The sequence below is a fragment of the Juglans microcarpa x Juglans regia genome, chromosome 3D, assembly GCF_004785595.1.
Source record: "Juglans microcarpa x Juglans regia isolate MS1-56 chromosome 3D, Jm3101_v1.0, whole genome shotgun sequence".
In the NCBI taxonomy this organism is placed as follows: Eukaryota; Viridiplantae; Streptophyta; class Magnoliopsida; order Fagales; family Juglandaceae; genus Juglans; species Juglans microcarpa x Juglans regia.
In genome coordinates this window covers 499,678-518,322 of record NC_054598.1, presented here as the reverse complement: position 1 = coordinate 518,322, position 18,645 = coordinate 499,678, and the positions used below count along the sequence as shown (strand labels likewise).

Here is an 18,645-nt window from a genome sequence, read left to right as displayed (position 1 = left end):
TAGGTTTAGGACTCTGCACATGACTGACTCTCATAGAATCACGATCCTTGCAGTTATAATCTTTTTACCTTTCCCCTCGTAACATGTTAATTAAAATCAGACATGATGATCTGTTCGAGATATCATTTTTGGTTGGGACCACTGAAAAACCAATACCAAATATGACAGACAACACATGAGCACGCCAAGACACTTTTCAAAAGAGCATGAAAAATTATTTAAAAATGTCAAATAATTATAGACCTACCAATATCATTACTATATCAAACAATATCTTTCTATTTCTTTATTTCTTTCTTTCTTTCTTTCCTATCCAGTCTAATAAAAAAAAAAAAAAAAACCAAAATAATTAGTAAATCCTATTTTACTTGTATTCAACCACAAGCATCATTCCTTACACACGGAGAGAGCTGAGAGATAGAGGGAGGTGGGCACATGCATAAAAAAGTGTGGGGTCACTGGTAAGTGAGCCAGAAGAGAGAAAAGGAAAAGCCATGGAGGTGATAAAGAGGTAAATAGAGCAAGGAGTTTTAGTACTGCAGCTACTGCTACCAGTATTATTAATTTTTTTTTTATTCTTTTGCTTTGTAAAACCATGAGATATTTGGTTGCTAAATTGTTGGGAAAGTAAAAGGTTGCTTGAGGTGGAGACTTGGGTTGAAACTGAAAAAAAAAAGAAAGGAGAAATATATGGTTAATCGAATCTATTTTTCATCCTCTTCTTTAGCGTGCTTTCATGTCACGGGGCCCTTCTTCTCTTTTAGAAAATGTCTTATATGGAAATCGAAAACAACCATCTTTTTTGAGGTTACTTTTTTGCAGGAAATGGGTATTGTTTATGCCGAAATTGAAAATATATATATATATATATATATGTTCATATATGTTGTAAATGTAGACCACGTTCTTAGATGCTCAATTTAAATTATATTCTTTGTTGGAGGCTAGGCTAGCTGAAGAGTGACGCCATAAAGGAGGACTCTCTTTCTCCCTCGGCTTTGGGAATTTGTTTTTTTGTGATGTTTTCTTTTTCGTGGGTGGGGGGAATTTATTGACTTTTTTTTAAGTTATTTTCCTCACTCGATGCTGAGATCGATACGGCCTCTGTACACGTAACATGAAATGCTTTTTTGGATGAAAATGATGTTTCTTTTCAGATGTTAAGAACTTGCTCTTTTGGAGTAGTTCAAGATGAGCTTTCATATCATTCATTCTCAGACATGGTGATTGCCTTGTTGAATACAGAATTTTACTCAATGCATTTTAGGCAAGGAGCCTCTCTTTCTTTCTCGCTGCTATTGGATGGTTTTAATCATTCATATCGTAATCATTGTCCTTTTCTTTATCAGAATACTCCCATTTTTGTTTTAAGGGATGGAAATATTAGCCTGAGTGTGTTTGTCTGTGAGAGGGATTGGATAGAGGCAGTGCAATTTTTCTTGTTAATTTGCTAAAAAAATAAAAAATAAAAAATAAAATGAGATTTTGGAAATAACACAGCTGCCGGGTTCAGCGTTCCTGCCAAAAATTATGGGTTCCTCTCAACAGGTTATTTTAAAAGGAATATGAGGAATAAATGAGGTCTATACCACACCTTTTTCTAGCCATGTTCTTTTTGCCGCAGACCCATTTCTTTCTTCTCTTGAATCATGGCTGTTCTGGTACTGCATAGCTGTAAGGTGTCCAACATTGTTCTCTCTCTCATGATTATTCTGTGTTTTCTTTCTTTTGTTGCTGTGATTTCTTCTTCTTGTTAGATGTGTGGGGATCAATCCAATACCTGCTGAGTGCCAATGTCTAGGAATTCAATATGTACAATTATATATATGCATACACCTATATACCTTGCATCAGCCTTTGAGATTATTATAGTCTTAAACATTATGTGGCAGCTTTTTCTTTCTCTGTCTTGTTAATTTTCTTGTGGTAGATTGATTATATGAGATTATGTGAGATACTGTCACCTTTTCCATGATTACATCCGAGTGGTTATTTTGGATACAAAATTGATCAGGCATTGATGCTATAGAAGAGACCTTTAACCTATCCATGCTCAAGTAACCCATGCGTACTCTTATATTATGTAATATGTATTAATCCCGCCCAATGATAATTTAGTTATAATCATATTTTTTGTGAAAATAAAAAATAAAAAAAATAATGCATATAATAATTTTTCATATTCATTTTAGAAAGGCTATTCATTGTGGTGGGTTGGAAAATCATTACATAAATTACTCTCCTTGCCAAGATCTAGATGGGTTAATGTGGGTTTATGGTTTGGGCTAGAAATTGCCTCCTCAACGAAATTTAGCATAAAGGTGACTACTTTTAAAAGCAACAATAGGCCACCCTTGTTTTGGCTCCGTAGACAGCAAGGTCCCTTCTTTTGATTTCTTTAAGCTTGCTTCTTCAGACAAGGTATAGTATTCATTCAGCTAGGCATCAGGATCATGAGCATCAAAACACAAAAAGAAAAGCGTACCACTGGGATTATCATATAACTTTGTCTTTACATTTTCTATTGGGTATAAAGCTAGCTGGGTTGAACTGTGTTCTTTAAATAATGCATTGAGAAGTGTGGGTGTCTTGTTTTCCCAGAGCAGGTAAACTATTTAGTTGGAGGACTAAATAACAGGCACCCTTCTTGTATCACAGGACCGAAATAAGGCTTTCTATCTCCTTATACGGGTTAGTTTGCATTGCCAGGGTTATGATATGTGAATTCACACGTTATTACACCAAAAGAATAGTATCATCAAGCATCTTGTTGCAAATTCTTGGTAAGCAATGAATTGTGTTCGTCATATTCTTGTCTACCTGCCATTGGCAATTCATTTCTTGCTTTGCTTCAGAAAATTTTAAAATTAGATCCTCGTACTCTGCTTTCAAGTTTAGTACTCTGTTACATCAGTACCTATTGTACTCTTGCTTGCTCATAGCATCTCAAAACAATAAACTGGGGATAAGTGGAGGGATGCCACTGTTCAGAGTGATTTTCATTTGGAATCGGTTAAAGTTTCTGATCTTCTACAACTTCTATTTGGCAGTGAATGTCATAAATAGCAATGAATTTGTCTCACATTTCTGATGATGGTTATAGATATTTCTGTAGTCTGTGATTTTTGTGCATCTAATGGCAATGAGAAACAATGTGGAAAGATTTCTAATATACGTGTTTACAAAATGGTTTCCAGCTATTGCTTTCGTTTCTTCATTTTTTGAAGAACCTTTTAGGTTTCACTGATGCATCTACAATTTTAGATTTCTTAGGTCATTGTACTTTTAAAAAATTAGATCTATCTGTACTAATCTTTCAATAGAATCCGTGGAAAATAGTACATTGTTGACTCAGTTTTTAGGCATAAGTTACTTTGGGGAGTCCAGAAAAGAAGCAAGATGCGAAATAAATCCTGCTACTAAAGAGTACATTATCTGGTCTTATGAAAAGCGTATGTCCTATATTTGAAGGCATATTACCTGGTCTAAAGAAAATTTAGCGAAAGTCCAGAACACATTGGAAAGTTAAATCAGACATTTAAACTGTCTCTGGATTTCATCTCATAGGAAATGCATTTTCACTAAACTTTGGTTTCTCATTAGTTTCAGAAACAAATTTCTAAGATAAATCCCTGTGCATTTGATTATGGTTCATCTTAGTTATCCTACTCATCTGAGGGCGGTTTGATCATTGCACAGAAATCAATCCTGATAAGTTTTTTCTGCATAGAATTTGGCATGAACAAAGAAACTTTATCCCAAAGCATTAATATGAGCCCAAGTGGTACTTGAGATTGCATAGTCTACCTTTATATTATCATTTTGTCGAGATGGCTACTCTTGTGAGTAATTCGTTGCTGTTTTATATTGATTCAGAGGACATGTTATTTACATAAAAAGTGGAAATTAATATGAAAATTTTTATTTTCTTGGGATACCAAAGTGGTCTCTTAATAAATGCTTCAAGGTTCTGTCTGTTCCTTGATTTGAAACTCTGTCCAGCATGGGATTTATTGTTTCTTATTATCAATGTTGATATCTCTTCTTTTCCACTTGTTTTAGGTCTACTGACTATTTGCAAATGAGCAAAGATACTTTTATTGAAGAATCAAGAGTTGTAGCCATGATTGAATAGAATGAAATATGTCTTAAAAAAATCGCAACCAGTTAGCTCCATAGCTGTATTTTCTTCTCCCCTCTGCCCCCTTCGGAAGAAAATAGAAGAGGAAACAGAAAACCTAGCACAGTACGACTATGACTGACTTTGGTTCTGAAAGATCAAAGCCATGGAATACATACACAAGTTCAGACCCAAACCCATCTCAAACAGGAGTGAATCAGGAAGCTCCATGGAAAAGCTTTGGAACATCCATGAATGCCATCTCATTTGGTTTTGTTGCAACGGCTATCTTGATATCAATGTTTCTTATAATGGCCATTTTTGAACATCTGTTCAGGCCAGGTCCTTCTTTCTCTTCACCTGAAAGTATGGCCAATGGTTCTCCAGAATCCAGACCTATAGAGAAACTTCAAAAAGAAAGAGTGAGTCTTATCTCTATTCCATCATGTTCTCAAGTAAATTTTATGCAAAAGGCATTTTATTTTTTATTTTTTGATAAGTTGCGAAAGGCATTTTATGTTGGGTTTACTTCATAGTACATTGATATTCTAATATGTCTTGTGATTGCCTGCATTTCCGATCTTTTCTAAATTTTTTAATTAAGTAAATTCTCTTTAGTGTTTGTAATAGTCAAATTGCGGCTGCTTTAGTGCCTAAATAACATAAGTCCTCCTAATGTCTAATCAAAATACTAGTCGATATCCAGTATCTTTATGCTCTTCCATTGGTTTGATAGTTTCCAAAGATGAAGAAAATGGATCTTGTGAGTCTTTCTTGTTCTGATTTTATGTAGAAACAAACACAATGCCAAATGAAATCATTGAAATTGTCTTAGCATCTTGTTTCGAGAGATTCACTGCCTTTTTAATCAAAACAAAACCCCTAGAATAAGGGTCACAGAAAAATAGTTTCATTTAAAATATTTTAAGAATAAGAATGTTGTCATTCCTGCAAGCATCTTAGAATACAGTCAGAAAAGAGAATTTACTGTCTAGTTTGTCTATTTCTCCAATTTCTCTTTGAGGCTGAAATGATAGAGATGCCCTCATTATAAATAGACTGTCATTTATCCTGCTAGAGATAGTTGTGGTTTTCAAGAGTGAAGGTGATGCAATGTAATATTTAGAGCAAGTAATTCTCTGGAATTTAGAGAGTGCCCTTTATATTTCTTTGAACTAAAATAATTTGGTCACTTTTGATACAGGTGTCTGCATTGTATGCATCCGATTTCTCAGTGTTGATGCCAGGACAGCACTGTCCCACCTACATTGCACAACCTGCTCCTCTGCCCTGCCCAAGGGAAGGGACATATTGGCCTCCTCATGAACATAATTTTGTACTTCCATAGTATATTATAGCTGCAATGATTGAAGCACCACAAAGGTTCAACTTATATTTACAGAACAGCCAACTCTCCTCAATGTCTGAATCATCTAAGCTTAGATATTGTATCTTGAATCCTGTTTGTTGGGAGAACTTGCTATCCTGTAGGATTTGGTAAACCTTCTGAGGGATGTTGGTGAAATCAGATCTTTCTCCTCATATCTACCAAAAACTTTACACTGCATTTCCTACCTTTCAGAATGTAGATTATCAAGATAAAATGAACTGCACACATCATGGGTGCAGGGACGGTTTACATTTTGTTCTGTGGTTTGTATCTAGTTAGCTTAGCTAGGCGGCTCAAGAACTCAACCAAGTTGACCTATCAAGCATGAGCCATGGGAAAAGCTCTCTACTCTCGCGTTGCCATAACATCTGTAAACCATCATGTTATGTGCTTTGATTGAATGACTTGTATTTGTGCGACAAAGTTTATGGTGCTTGGTGGTGCCTTCCACATGTGACTGTTGGGACTTCTTAACTCTTTTAACATTTAAAATTTTAATTATTAATTATTAATTTTTTATTTTATTTATAGAGATGTTAAAAGGTATTGAAACTCGATCAGATTTCAGGACCATTTGTAAGACTTTCTTGAACATTTAAGAGAGAGAGAGAGAGAGTCCACTGTTGTTGGATTTTTAGAATGTCTTCAGGACAAAACGTTTCATCTTTCAGTGTGGCACAACTTTCTTGGTAGTCTCCCTCTAAACCTTCGGCAGAACAAACAAGATATTGCAGTCCAAGTAGCAGTATAAGCAAAGCCTCCTCCAGAAGGAACAATCCGGCGGCAAAATGGTTAGACGTTGGTGAACTTTAAACTTAAACAACAGATCGGACGCCACCAACCCGGGCATAAATTTAGAAACTCTATTTTTTTTTTCCCCCTCACAATAATAACAAAAAAGGCATCTCATTCAGATAGTTGGTTGACTTTTACTTTAGTGTTTGTCCCTCCATTTTAACAACCCCATCCACATAGATGGAGTTGCTACCTATACTTCAACGTAACTCCCCACCTTCGTCTCATTTTTCTTCTTCGTCAGGTAATATTACAGTCACTAGAGAATACTTAACCCGGAGAGAAATCCTGCCCTTCTCAACCACAAGCCTAGCCCCCGACACAACCCAATAACCTGGACTTTCCTGCGGCCCCCTCACCATTTCTGTTGTATCAACAAATTTCAGAAGTTTAGGCGCTTGGACAGGCACTGGAGGGCCTCCAGGGTAAACAGCTGAGTTTATGTTCACATCGGCTGGTCGTGGAGGTGCCTTCTGAACCGTTGTGAAATGATGGCTGATCAGTGTTGATATAAGTCCCGACTTTGGAGCTAACCCTGGAGATCCATCCCACTCGGGATGTTTCACAATCATAGCTCCCAAGACTGTCGAGAAGCGGAGTCTCAAGAAAAGAATGTTTTTAAAGCCATGGTTTTCAACCTGTAATTGGGCTCCAGTTACTATTGACAGATCCTCATCAGACTCCATCGGAGCAGTGCAGACATGAGAGAAGCTCTTCCATTGAACTTTCTCATAGTACCTACGATTAAAGGACTCTTGGCAGAAATCACCACTTGGATCATCCACGAGTTGGATGATTTTGGGAAGAGATGAGAGGTGCTGTAAGTGGATAGCCAGGAGGTTACTACTTTTACCTTCTAGATAAAGCCGAAGACCAGTCACTGGCTTCTTACCAACATCAACCTGTCATGAAATAAGTAAAAAAACAAGTTATGGTTTCAGCCGAGAAGAAATGAAAGCATAACAACTTAAAGATAACACACCACTTAACCCAAACTGGTTGGAAATTTGATTAGGATACGGATGTGCATGTCAGCATGTGAATGTAGTCAAACTTTTAAATGCATTGAATGGAAAAACAAAAGTTAAACAAGAGAAGAAGCTTTACTGGTGTGGTGTTCACATAAAGCTTGGGTCCCATTAAGCTAAATTGCAAAGATGGGCTGCTCTTCTGTTTTCTTTGTGGACCAAGTGGAAGGTCACTGAACACAGGTGCCCATTGCCTTGGCAGTTGAAATTCCAAAAATTGGTGGAGCTCTTCAATTGGAGGTTTATCTGCAAGAACAGAAGCCAGAGAATGAAAACATTTTCAAATTGTTGGTTAATGGAAATTATCACAAATATATTCTAATAGGCAAAATAGGAAAAGGTAGGCCAAGAACAAAGCTTTCTTATTTGACCCAATACCGTTTCCAGACAGAGCTTAATGTATATTGATGCATTTCGTATCAATTGAAAATAAAATATAAACCATCAACTGTTCAACTGAGAGGTGATTGGAATAATAGGATTCAATTTCTTAAAAAAGAAAATTCTCAAAAGTGTTGATGAAAAAGTAAATTAATGCAAAGATAACAAGGATCGTGCCTACATCGTAAATAAAGATTTATGGCATGGCTCAAGAATCCACTCCCTGGGACTCCATTCAACAAAGAGGTGACTGGGATAAATGACATCGAGATCGCATCAGGCTCGGACTGGACAGTTTGTAACCACTCATCATGAGATAGGTGTCTACTATCACTTCCACCTCTCCTCTTGCAAATGCTTAGAATATCCTGCAATTAAACTAATTAAACAAATACATACAAATATCTAAACAGTTCATAGAATAATATTGTTCTCAAACCCTTTAGCAAAGTTCCTCAACTAGATTATCAGGAACATAAAGCAATAACAAACCTCCTTGTGTGAATAAGTACTTGATGGACTGATATCTGCAAACCTCAGCCGCTGCTCTCTGATTTCAACCTGAAATGAAAAATAGATAATATACCTTCAAGGAGAAATCTCCAAAATAAGCCTGTTTACTTCCCCCAAATGGATCAAAAAGTGCTTTTCAAAAGAACAAACCGCATTACCAACTTAAATAAGCATTATAAGGTTTTAAACTTAGAATTAGTATGTGTAACCATGTGATCAAAAGTTTCAGTAAATGCCCATGTCATCTTAAACCCATGAATGAGGACAAGCTCCCTATCTAATTCTGAGCCATAGAAATAAATCTCCTAAATTAAGACTGTTATATAATATCCTAGTTCAGTTCTGTGCAACCAAAAAACAAACTAAGATCTAAGGTTGGAGAAATGTTCTACTCAAATGTCAGCAGTATTCCTAAAACTAGAACTGCCACAGAAAATATGATCCTCTGGGTTTGTGCAAAAACTAAGGATTTAATGACACTGCATGACACGGCTCGAATGTAATCATTTTTGAGTTAAAATTACGGGAGTGGTTAAATTCATTGCAAACCTTTTCACTCTGGTAAACTCGTTCAGAAGCCATGCCATTTTGTCCATTGGCATTTAAAAACCTTTTATCTGCCATCTCCTTCAATCTTTTTTGTACATCAGCAGGTTGAAGAGTTGATGAATGCTGCTGCTTCATGTATATTACATCCTTCCCTCCCATCTTTACACCAACAATAATATGGGTACCAAATGTGTAAATAAACCTAGAATGATAAAAAAAAAAAAAAAAAATGTCAAAAATGCATTCCAATTCTTACAATGGTGTAAAAAGACCAAATAAAACTAGTCCAGGTAAACTCTAAATTTCACCTTGCCAGGGCAGCAGGTTCCCACGATGGTGGGACAGCTTTCTTAACATGATCACAGAGTACCAGCTGAGATTTCTCCAATGCAACTGTGTAGAGCGTGATGAACACCCCATCAAAAGCGAGGGTCTTAGTGTTGGCTGCATCTTTCTGCCAACAACCCGAGAATTCAAACATGGCATTGAAGAAGCCCGAAGGAATTTTTCCAGTCAAATTTACTTCCTGGTTGAACTGTTCTGACATCTGCAGAATATAGAGAAGGTAAGAGATGTCGCGACACCAGCCCTACATCTTGTCTCTATGAACCAAGAAGAAAGGAGACTAGGCTTGGTTTGGATAGAGAGATGCTTCCATCCCATCTCATCTCATCTCAATATCCAAATAACACAAACACAAACACTTTTCAATTTCAAATCTTTAATTTTTTCATCTAATCATTATCTAATTATTACAACTTTCTCATACTTCCAAACAAAACACAAAAAAAAAATTCAATTTTTTCAAGTCCCAAAACAAAAATAATATTCTAATAATATTTTAACTTTATAATATTTTTATTCAATTTTTTCTCTCCTTTCCCAAAATCTCATAAAACATTTTCACTCAAACTCTTTCACTACTATCCACAAACTATCTCAACTCATCTCATCTCATCTCAACTCACTATCCAAACTAGGCCTAAGGAGGGAAGAAGATATTAACATGAGAAAAGCAACGAGGTCAATCTCTTTCAAATTTAGGGTTTAGATTGCTCAAATAAGAACCACAAGTACCAAATTGACAGGAAAAAAAAAAATTACTAAGGACCAAATCATATTTTAGCGTAGAGTTTATGAGAATATATCTCTTAAGATTATAAGAAACAAAAAAAGATAACTGACATAAACAGAATCATGAATCAACTAGTTTCAAGAATAATGCTGCATGACTTTTCAAGACTTCAGTAAGGAAACAATACCTGTTGGAAAGAGAGGACGTCGGACCGGAACCGTGTGCGTTCCCCTTTATCACATTTTATCGATTTGGAAACGTTTGGGATCAAAATTCCACCAGGCAAAACAATCTCACGGCCCCCATCTCCGTCGATCTCAATCAACGGTGAATGCCTCGAATCTCCTTTGCAATACTTGAGCCTTATATCTTCTGATATATCATATCCACGCCCGATCGACCCGATTGCTATTTCAACAGCTTCAGGAGCTGGAACCTTAAGCGCCATTTACTCTATCATCACTCTTCTTCTTCTCCACTTGAACCAGATGCAAAATCTACCTATGGTTCCGATTATAAAATATGGCACACTTTCCACAAATAACTGTACTTAAACTCTCATAAAGCTCAAATAAGCATATTCAGCTCCAATTACACAAATGTAAAACATTTTTCAACAATGAAGTAGATCCAAACCGCACATACAGTTCAAAACATCAGCTCAAATTATGCAATATCAACAAATCTAGACAAAGTTCAATCTTTACATATCCAGTACAAACGATGCATATTTCAAATGTCGTCTCACAAAACAAAGCAAGTCGAAGCTCTGCGCACAGTACAATAATCGCATATTTAGCTCAAACTAACCAAACGTCACACATTTATAAATAAGATCTATACTGGCTTACTCGATCAAGGTAAATGCAGGTTGAGCTCAAATTTTAAACAAATTGCATAAATTTGTTCATGCATGTGACTGAAGCAGGAACGTCAATCAGTTGTCTGAGCGAGTCTTCAGCAAGAAACAAAGGCAAAAAATTTCAGCGAAGCTGACACAAAGTCGGGGAGGAAACGAAGCTCCTCGATCCGAAACTTCACCAAATCGCATTACGAAGCTTGAAGTCCCTAGCTTGAGGTCTGGAAATTCGGAGATGATTTTAAAGAGAGAGAAACTGGAATCTCACAAAGTGAGAAACGTGCGGAAAGCACGAGCGAGCGAAAGAGTGAGTGATGAAAGAGGGAGGGAGGGGGGTTTGGAATTTAAGAGCGTAAATATAGGGCTTGAACGAATTTATTTATTTAAAGAATAGAAAGTGTTTGACACGTCACGTGACTTTTACTTTGTTACTTTTTATTATTATTATTATTATTATTATATCAAAATGAATGAAAATTATAATACGGTAGTTACAATTTTATTTCTAATATTATTTTAAATTTTAAATCTTATAATTTTTAGCACATTAATAAAGTAGGTACTATTATATAAATAAAAATTAAAAATATAAACAACATTTTTCATTCAGATTTTGGGATTTGAAGTTGAAATAGGTAGATTTTAAGATTTAATATAAAAATAGGGTTATAAAGATTATTTAATCTATCAATATCTCTTAATTACCTTACGTACGTATGTTTAATTAGAGAAGAAGCCAGCGGAGCGGAGGGTGAAGGGAGGTGGGACGTCACGTACAGTCTACATATCGAGAGTCAAAAGTCTCCTCCGAGTTTTGAGTTTGAAGCTGGGATCGTGAATCTGAATCAGATCATGAGAAGTTAATAGAAAAACTAAAAGAGTAGATTTTTACACAATATATTTCATATTATATGTTGTAAAATAAAGATATTTTTATAAAAGAAAATATTAAATATTTTAAAAAATAAATTTATTTTTCGACAGTTTATATTGATACGTAGAAAATTACGAAATTTAAAATTCAAAATTTAAAATTTAAATTTTAAATTTTAAAACAAAACTAATAAATAGGTCTTGTAAATAAAACTGTAACTACAAGTAATACTACTCGTTTCTAAAATAATATTAATTTTATAAAGTATTTTATAGAAATATCTTTCTTTTTAAAATGTTATTATGTAAAATATTGTGAAAAATGATGTGTTTATCATTTTTTAAACTAAAATGGGTGGCAGTGAATGGTATTTAGTATTTACTACTCGATCGATCGATCGTGTGGTGCATGGGAGTTTGATTACTTTTTTTTTTTTTTTTTTTTTTTTTTCTTTTGGAAAAGAAAAAGTCTAAAAATAAGGGGGCCAGACAATCAGCTCTCCATCGTAGTTTCAGAGTCACGAAGATCCAGTACTAGTACTCGATCGTGTCCTATATATGAAAACCATATATATATATATATATAGAAAACATCAAGTGGGGAAGCGAGAGATTTTGGCAGTGCTCTGCAATTGCAAACCATTGCATATACAAGAGTGAAGGCCAGAGACGTAGAAGGAGACACATCCATCAAATTTAAAGTTAATTAAACAGATCGATCGATCTGTTTAAACAAAAACTTGTAAGAGTTTGGGGGTGTGCATGCATCATGTACTCATCATCATGTGTGTTAATTATTTAGAGGTTGAAACAGAAAAACCACCTTATAATTCTTAATTATTCCAATTAACCCCGCCGCCCTTCCCTTATCATCTTCATCATGTTTATAATTAAATTCCATCCGTCAAGCTGTACTTTGGCTTTCATTCATGAATTCGATCTTTACATGCACGCACTTGCTCCATCTCTTACTTCCATCCTTCAATTACGTACGTGTTCATGAATAGGCCAGGTTGCTCTTCTCTTAATGTTAATTATTAATATATGCTAATTATTAATTACGAATATTAAATACATGACATTAATTGTTTAATAATTTACTGAGCTAATGAAAGGTAGGTGCAGTACTAGAGTTTGATGGGGAGTTGGATACTTCGGTATCTGTTAGAACCAACGAGGACCTGAAGTTTATGCTGGATGAATATTATGACCGCCATGATCAAAGCCAAGGTACTGCAGGAACCCTAAGGCTCCGAGTCTTCCTCTTCCTTCCAACCCAATCATAGTCGACAATTACCAATTAGCCACTACGGCATCCTACGTTAATGAACCCGGCCATGCAATACTACTAGAGCAGCGTCATGTTGATGCCATCAATGGCGTTATCCGCACAACAACAACTAGTACTAGTACTGCTACTGCCCATTCTAAACTCACCTCCATAAATGCCAGTCGCGTCGCTTTTACTAGATCTTCCGCTTGCTCTTCTCCTCGTTCTAATTCTTCCCCAAAAGGCCAAAATATTGATACTCATGATCATGTGAATGACACCAACAGTAGTACCTGCATCTTCTCAAACGGCTGTAGCTATCTGCAGAATGCAGGTCAAGAAGTTCCTATGCATAAGGTCCACAGCTCCCCTAGCCTTTCCAGCCTCAACAACGTCTTCCAAAACCATGATAGCAATTTTCATGGTCTTGGCAACCACCTCTTTTATCACCACCACCATGACTACCAAAATCATCAAAAGTACGGCCAGCATGATCCAGCAGTACTCGTACCATGCATGGCAATCATCCTAGACCAACAAATATTGATCCTCGCAAAGCTACTATTGGCAGTCATGAAATGTTAGTCATCCGGAAGGGTCGAGTACACAGGGACTGGGACTGGGACTGGCCTGCTGACGGGTTATGGCCTAAACAACTATTACCCATCAAGTAGGCACAAAAGAGATTATCATCATCATCAAGGCGGAGGAGGCTGCAAAATGTGTGGGCATTTCGATGAATGCGGAATATTCTATGGATGTGGGACCATGGGTACTCTTCCTCGGAGTCCAAGAAAAGCCCCTTTGGGATAGATAGATAGAGAAGGGCATGCATGCATGGAAGGTCAGGCTCTCAAATCAATGGGAGTAGCTAAAGAGAAAATAGCTTGTAATACGGTATAGACGACTATTTTTGCGTCGTCCTATACAGAGTCTTTTTCCCCCTTCTTTTTGTATACATAACCGGCAGAGTTGCTGCCACTTGTACAAATTAAAATATTTTGTGTATATCATTACTCTTATTTATATATATATATATATATATATATATATATATAGACATGACAGAATTATTAATGACAAACATGCATGAAAATTCTACCCTCAAATCCTTCCTATTGCATTTAAGTAACAATTTTAAATAAAGTGCATCAACAGTAGTCCCCCCCCCCCCTCCAAGATTTTGCTACCAGGGGAAACTACTAAAATAGTCTTTTAACCACTATTTCTAATAGCATTCTTTCCCCAGAAGGCTAAAAAATGACTAGCTGTAACCCAACACCAAGAAATCCAATCCCCACAAAATCAATTCTTATACACATTAACAAAGAAAAGATGAGCGCCAAAAAAATATCCAATTTCTGCTCTCTCTCACTTGCTGTCAGTGAAATCTGCATCGATAACGTCCCCATCAGGTCCCTTGCCAGATGACTCTGAAGGGCCAGATTCACCACCAGGTGCAGGCCCAGGCCCAGCGCCAGCGCCAGCACCAGGAGCACCTGGTTGGTTGTAAAGGGACTGGCCAAGCTGCATAACTTCCTGATTAAGGGCTGCCATGGCATCCTTAATGGCTTGGGTTGAACCCCCTGAAATTGCATCCTTGAGCTCCCCAAGTTTTGCCTCCACCTTCTCCTTCACTGGGCCTGGAACCTTATCTCCCAGCTCCTTGAGCTGCTTCTCTGTCTGGTAGACAACAGAATCAGCCTGGTTCTTTGTGTCGATGGCATCTCTCTTTTCCTTGTCTTCCTTTGCAAACTTCTCCGCTTCCCTGACCATTTTCTCCACCTGAACATTTCAGACACATTTTAACTCAGTACCTTTCAGCTTTTGACCTAATGCTACGAAACCCAAAAAGAGTTCCTTGTAACTAGAAGCTCTCGCTGCAGTTCCAAGTACATCATAAATTAATTGATATAAACTTCACTATACTATTCACCTACAATTTATATTATAGCATACCTCATCAGTGGGCAAGGTGCTGGCACCGGTAATTGTAATGTCCTGCTTCTTTCCTGTTCCCTTGTCAACAGCAGTGACTGAGAGTATACCATTGGCATCAATGTCAAATTTTACTTCAATTTGAGGGACCCCACGAGGAGCAGGTGGGATACCATCTAGACGGAAGCTACCAAGAGATTTGTTGTCCCTAACAAACTCTCGCTCGCCTTGGAGAACATTAATCTCAACACTGGTCTGTCCATCAGCAGCTGTGGAGAACACCTCTGACTTGGAGGTCGGCAGGGTAGTATTTCTTGGGATGATCTTTGTCATTACACCACCGAGGGTTTCTAGTCCTAGTGACAACGGTGTCACATCCAAAAGCACGATATCACTGACATCCCCAGACAAAACACCAGCCTAGAATCAGATTTCCACACATGAATCAAACAAGAAACAATGTCAGTTCCACAATCTCAGCAAGCAGAACACTATAAAAGATTATTGCAAAACATTTAGTTTGATCATACACTACATTCCAACAATAATGGGTGAAATTATCACGACAATGGGCATAACATATTTCATAAATGTGAAATCCTAGAGTAGCTGACCTGAACTGCAGCTCCCAAGGCAACGACTTCATCAGGATTAACTGTCACGTTGGGATCTTTCCCGGTCATCTTCTTCACAAGCTCCTGAACAGCTGGAATACGAGTTGATCCTCCAACAAGGATCACCTCATCTAAATCTTTGAAGGAGAGTTTAGCATCCCTCAAGGAATTTTCAACTGGTGTTTTAAGCCTGAAATATAATCAGTCTGAAAATGTTGAAGCAAAGAGCTACCAAAAAAATAAAACAGAAACAATAAAAAGAAGTCTGCTAGAAAACCTTCTCGATATCAAACCCCAACCATGGACTACAAATTAAGTGAGCCAAAAAACTGGGGTGTAATTAACAATACCATGCAATGATGAAAAGTAAAAATAAAAGCATGTTTGTAGTTTTGAAAGAATGGGAGGTACCTGTCAAGAAGGTCAGAACACAATTCCTCAAACTTGGCTCTAGTGAGGGTGGTTTCAATGTGCTTGGGGCCATCTGCAGTGGCAGTAATGAAAGGCAAACTGGAAAAAGACAAGATTTAAACAATTGAACTTCAGTAGGACCTCCAACAGACACACACCCACTCATGCCTGGAAGAGAGAGAGAGAGAGAGAGAGAGGGGAAGAGAGAGGATTGATCGACAAAATAATTAGAGACAATCAAAATACCTAATATTTGTCTGGGTTAAAGATGACAGCTCCATCTTAGCTTTCTCAGCAGTCTCTGTTAGCCGCTGAAGAGCTTGTTTGTCCTTCAACAGATCTATTCCTTCATCTCTCTTGAAACTTCCAGCAAGCCAATCGACAACTCTCTGCATGTATTCAGTAATATTAAGCACTACTGTATCACAACACAATTCCTAAACCCTTTTTTTCCCTTTCCAAATAAAGGATAATGAAAGCAAAAGAGTGGAGAATTAATCGGGCCAGAAGAAGGGGAAAGAAGCAAAAAGATCCTGACCTTGTCAAAATCGTCACCACCCAAATGAGTGTCTCCAGAAGTAGAAAGCACTTCAAAGACTCCATCGCCAACCTCAAGCACTGCAATGAAAAAAGAACAATCAATTCTCAGAAATGTGATAGTCATCATAGAACGAATACAGTGCATGTTATGTAGACACGAAAAAAAGAACTATTAACAGTAACAATACACTAGCGTACGTGGGAAGAGAATTTACATATGTTTAGAAATGGTGGTGGTACCTGAAACGTCAAAAGTACCCCCACCAAGGTCAAACACCAAGATGGTCTCATTATTCTTCTTTTCAAACCCATATGCTAATGAAGCAGCAGTTGGTTCATTGATGATTCTAAGAACTTCTAAACCAGCAATACGACCAGCATCCCTTGTTGCTGTCCTTTGGGAATCATTGAAGTAAGCAGGCACTGTTACCACAGCTTTGGTAACTTTATCATTCAAAAACTTTGAAGCATCATCCACAAGCTTTCTCAAAACCTAAAAGATAGAGAAATCAGTAAAAAGACAAATATCCAAAACCAAACAAAACGTCCAAATTCATAGCAACAATTACCACACACTGCATGAAAGAAACGTTAATCACCATATACCCCAAGCTCCTTTTTTATGAGTATAATCACCGTATACCCTAAGTTCTACCAAACATAAAGATACATGTGCCAATAAAATTCTGGAAAATATTAAACAAGAGTCTGCCTAGTATCAAAAACTTGGACAAAGCTCAAATAAATTTGCAAGCAATACCACATCCACGTCAATTGAATCCAGTTCTCACTTAACATAAGTTCCCCATTTCAAAGATTCTAAAAACACGCGAACAATGAATTCCAAATTTTCTCGCCTCAACATCTTGTGACTAATCAAACATATCCAAAAACAAAAATTTCAAAGCAATCCCTTCACCAAAAAAATCTCTTATTAACTATCAAAAAAACAAAAAATCCCTTCACCAAAACACCACAATCCCAAGCCAAAATCACGGCCCAAATGTCCACATCTAACACAAAGTCCTCCATTGTCATAAGGATAAACCAAGCACCATACATCTTAAAACAATGCAACATGCCCATAAACCATCAATAATAATAATAATAATAATAGCAACAAAAGCCCCGAAACCTATCGCCAGAAACTACAAACCCAAGCCCAATAAACCCAAATACACCATTCCCCCGTTCCCACAAACCAAAAATTCAACCAGCGTATGAGAAGCAACAAGGGAAAAGCCATGCCCAAGAGATATTTACCTGGGCGGATATTTCCTCGGCAGCGAACTGCTTTCCGATTGCGGGGCACTCCAACTTGACATTTCCATTCTCATCCCTGACGACCCGGTAGGAGACCTGCTTGCTCTCCTCGTCCACCTCGAACATCTTCCTCCCAATGAACCGCTTGACGGAGAAGAAGGTGTTCTCAGGGTTCACAACGGCCTGGCGCTTGGCGATCTGACCCACCAGCCTGTCCCCATTCTTGGTGTAGGCGACCACGGAAGGTGTGGTACGCTGGCCCTCCGCGTTCGTAACTATTGTCGGCTTACCTCCCTCCATAGCCGCCACCGCGGAGTTGGTCGTCCCCAGATCGATCCCCACCACCTTCTCGTTCACCACCCTCAACGGGCGCACCTTAGCGGCAGCTCTGAGTCTGGGGAAGGACGCGGTATTGATTAGCCTCTGCCCGAAGAAGAAGCCTCCGGAAGACGATGAGAAATTGGGATGAATGGATTTCTTCCTGAAGGAAGCGGTAGTACCGAGGCCATGGATTTGAGCAGTGGAAGAAGCCATGAAGAAAGACTCACAGAGAAGGACAAGAGAAAAGAAAAGAAAAGAAAAGAAAATAAATAGGGTTTGGGAAAGGTAAAGCGGAAGGAGGAAGAGGGAACCGTGTGGTTGTGGTGGAGGTTGAAGTTGATTATAAAGAGTAGATAATAAAGAGGAGAAGAAGAGGAGGGTTTATGAGTGAGAGTTAGGTGATGTGACACGTGGAGGCTTCCGGAATGATCTAGCTTTGTCCTGCGGATGAGAAGATTATGGCCGTTGGATTCGTTTACATTTTCTTTTCTTCTTTTTCTTCGGCCCCCTTTTTGGGCTGCCCGGTGGGGGATATCGAGGACTTTCTATGAATGGTGGGCTATGGGCTTGATTTTTTTCCCATTTTTTTTTAAAAAAAAATACTTATAAATATACAAGTATAAATACGTTGAAAGTAAGATGCCGAATGAAATCCCATACCTGAAGGTTAAAAAAAAAAATAAAAGATGTGGGAACAAGAAGCTG

The 18,645-nt window shown here is 37.6% G+C and overlaps 3 protein-coding genes across 10 annotated transcripts; 1 reads left to right on the top strand and 2 right to left on the bottom strand.

Moving 5' to 3' along the window:
• The first annotated feature begins 392 nt into the window (after positions 1-392).
• On the top strand, positions 393-5,962 carry LOC121255796. 7 transcript variants are annotated; one of them, XM_041156322.1, is made up of 4 exons: positions 393-511; positions 2,710-2,783; positions 4,212-4,542; positions 5,325-5,962. In XM_041156322.1, the coding sequence occupies exons 3-4, from the start codon at positions 4,255-4,257 to the stop codon at positions 5,466-5,468; spliced, it is 432 nt and encodes a 143-aa protein (XP_041012256.1). In that variant the 5' UTR covers positions 393-511; positions 2,710-2,783; positions 4,212-4,254; the 3' UTR covers positions 5,469-5,962. The 7 variants fall into 7 exon arrangements, with proteins under 7 accessions (XP_041012256.1, XP_041012253.1, XP_041012255.1 ...); XM_041156319.1 differs by having other exon boundaries at positions 398-511; positions 4,063-4,542; XM_041156321.1 differs by lacking the exon at positions 393-511 and adding an exon at positions 1,556-2,606.
• A 426-nt stretch (positions 5,963-6,388) lies between these two features.
• LOC121255795 (MACPF domain-containing protein At4g24290-like) lies at positions 6,389-11,045 on the bottom strand. Of its 2 annotated transcripts, none has more exons than XM_041156314.1 (8): positions 10,703-11,045; positions 10,039-10,352; positions 9,085-9,323; positions 8,777-8,978; positions 8,207-8,275; positions 7,896-8,082; positions 7,413-7,579; positions 6,389-7,207 (listed from the first exon to the last, which is right to left on the bottom strand). In XM_041156314.1, the coding sequence occupies exons 2-8, from the start codon at positions 10,297-10,299 to the stop codon at positions 6,530-6,532; spliced, it is 1,803 nt and encodes a 600-aa protein (XP_041012248.1). In that variant the 5' UTR covers positions 10,300-10,352; positions 10,703-11,045; the 3' UTR covers positions 6,389-6,529. The 2 variants fall into 2 exon arrangements, with proteins under 2 accessions (XP_041012248.1, XP_041012249.1); XM_041156315.1 differs by having other exon boundaries at positions 10,039-10,348.
• Positions 11,046-13,949: 2,904 nt separating this feature from the next.
• LOC121255794 (stromal 70 kDa heat shock-related protein, chloroplastic) lies at positions 13,950-18,335 on the bottom strand. Its single transcript, XM_041156313.1, has 8 exons — positions 17,620-18,335; positions 16,597-16,849; positions 16,355-16,434; positions 16,063-16,205; positions 15,817-15,915; positions 15,406-15,595; positions 14,813-15,211; positions 13,950-14,638 (listed from the first exon to the last, which is right to left on the bottom strand). Exons 1-8 carry the CDS (start codon positions 18,151-18,153, stop codon positions 14,225-14,227), a joined length of 2,112 nt encoding a protein of 703 aa, XP_041012247.1. The 5' UTR covers positions 18,154-18,335; the 3' UTR covers positions 13,950-14,224.
• Between the last annotated feature and the right edge of the window lie 310 nt (positions 18,336-18,645).

What these genes read in the sequence shown, in the direction of transcription:
- LOC121255794 (XM_041156313.1), bottom strand. Translation starts at nt 18,153, where the DNA reads ATGGCTTCTTCCACTGCTCAAATCCATGGCCTCGGTACTACCGCTTCC. An exon ending in GGGTACTTTTGACGTTTCAG is followed by an intron (nt 16,435 to 16,596) that starts GTACCACCACCA and finishes TTTTCATTGCAG; the next exon opens with TGCTTGAGGTTGGCGATGGA. An exon ending in TGTTCTGACCTTCTTGACAG is followed by an intron (nt 15,596 to 15,816) that starts GTACCTCCCATT and finishes ATTATATTTCAG; the next exon opens with GCTTAAAACACCAGTTGAAA.
- LOC121255795 (XM_041156314.1), bottom strand. Translation starts at nt 10,299, where the DNA reads ATGGCGCTTAAGGTTCCAGCTCCTGAAGCTGTTGAAATAGCAATCGGG. An exon ending in ACGTCCTCTCTTTCCAACAG is followed by an intron (nt 9,324 to 10,038) that starts GTATTGTTTCCT and finishes TATATTCTGCAG; the next exon opens with ATGTCAGAACAGTTCAACCA. An exon ending in CATAAATCTTTATTTACGAT is followed by an intron (nt 7,580 to 7,895) that starts GTAGGCACGATC and finishes CTGTTCTTGCAG; the next exon opens with ATAAACCTCCAATTGAAGAG.
- LOC121255796 (XM_041156322.1), top strand. Translation starts at nt 4,255, where the DNA reads ATGACTGACTTTGGTTCTGAAAGATCAAAGCCATGGAATACATACACA. An exon ending in AGAAACTTCAAAAAGAAAGA is followed by an intron (nt 4,543 to 5,324) that starts GTGAGTCTTATC and finishes CTTTTGATACAG; the next exon opens with GTGTCTGCATTGTATGCATC.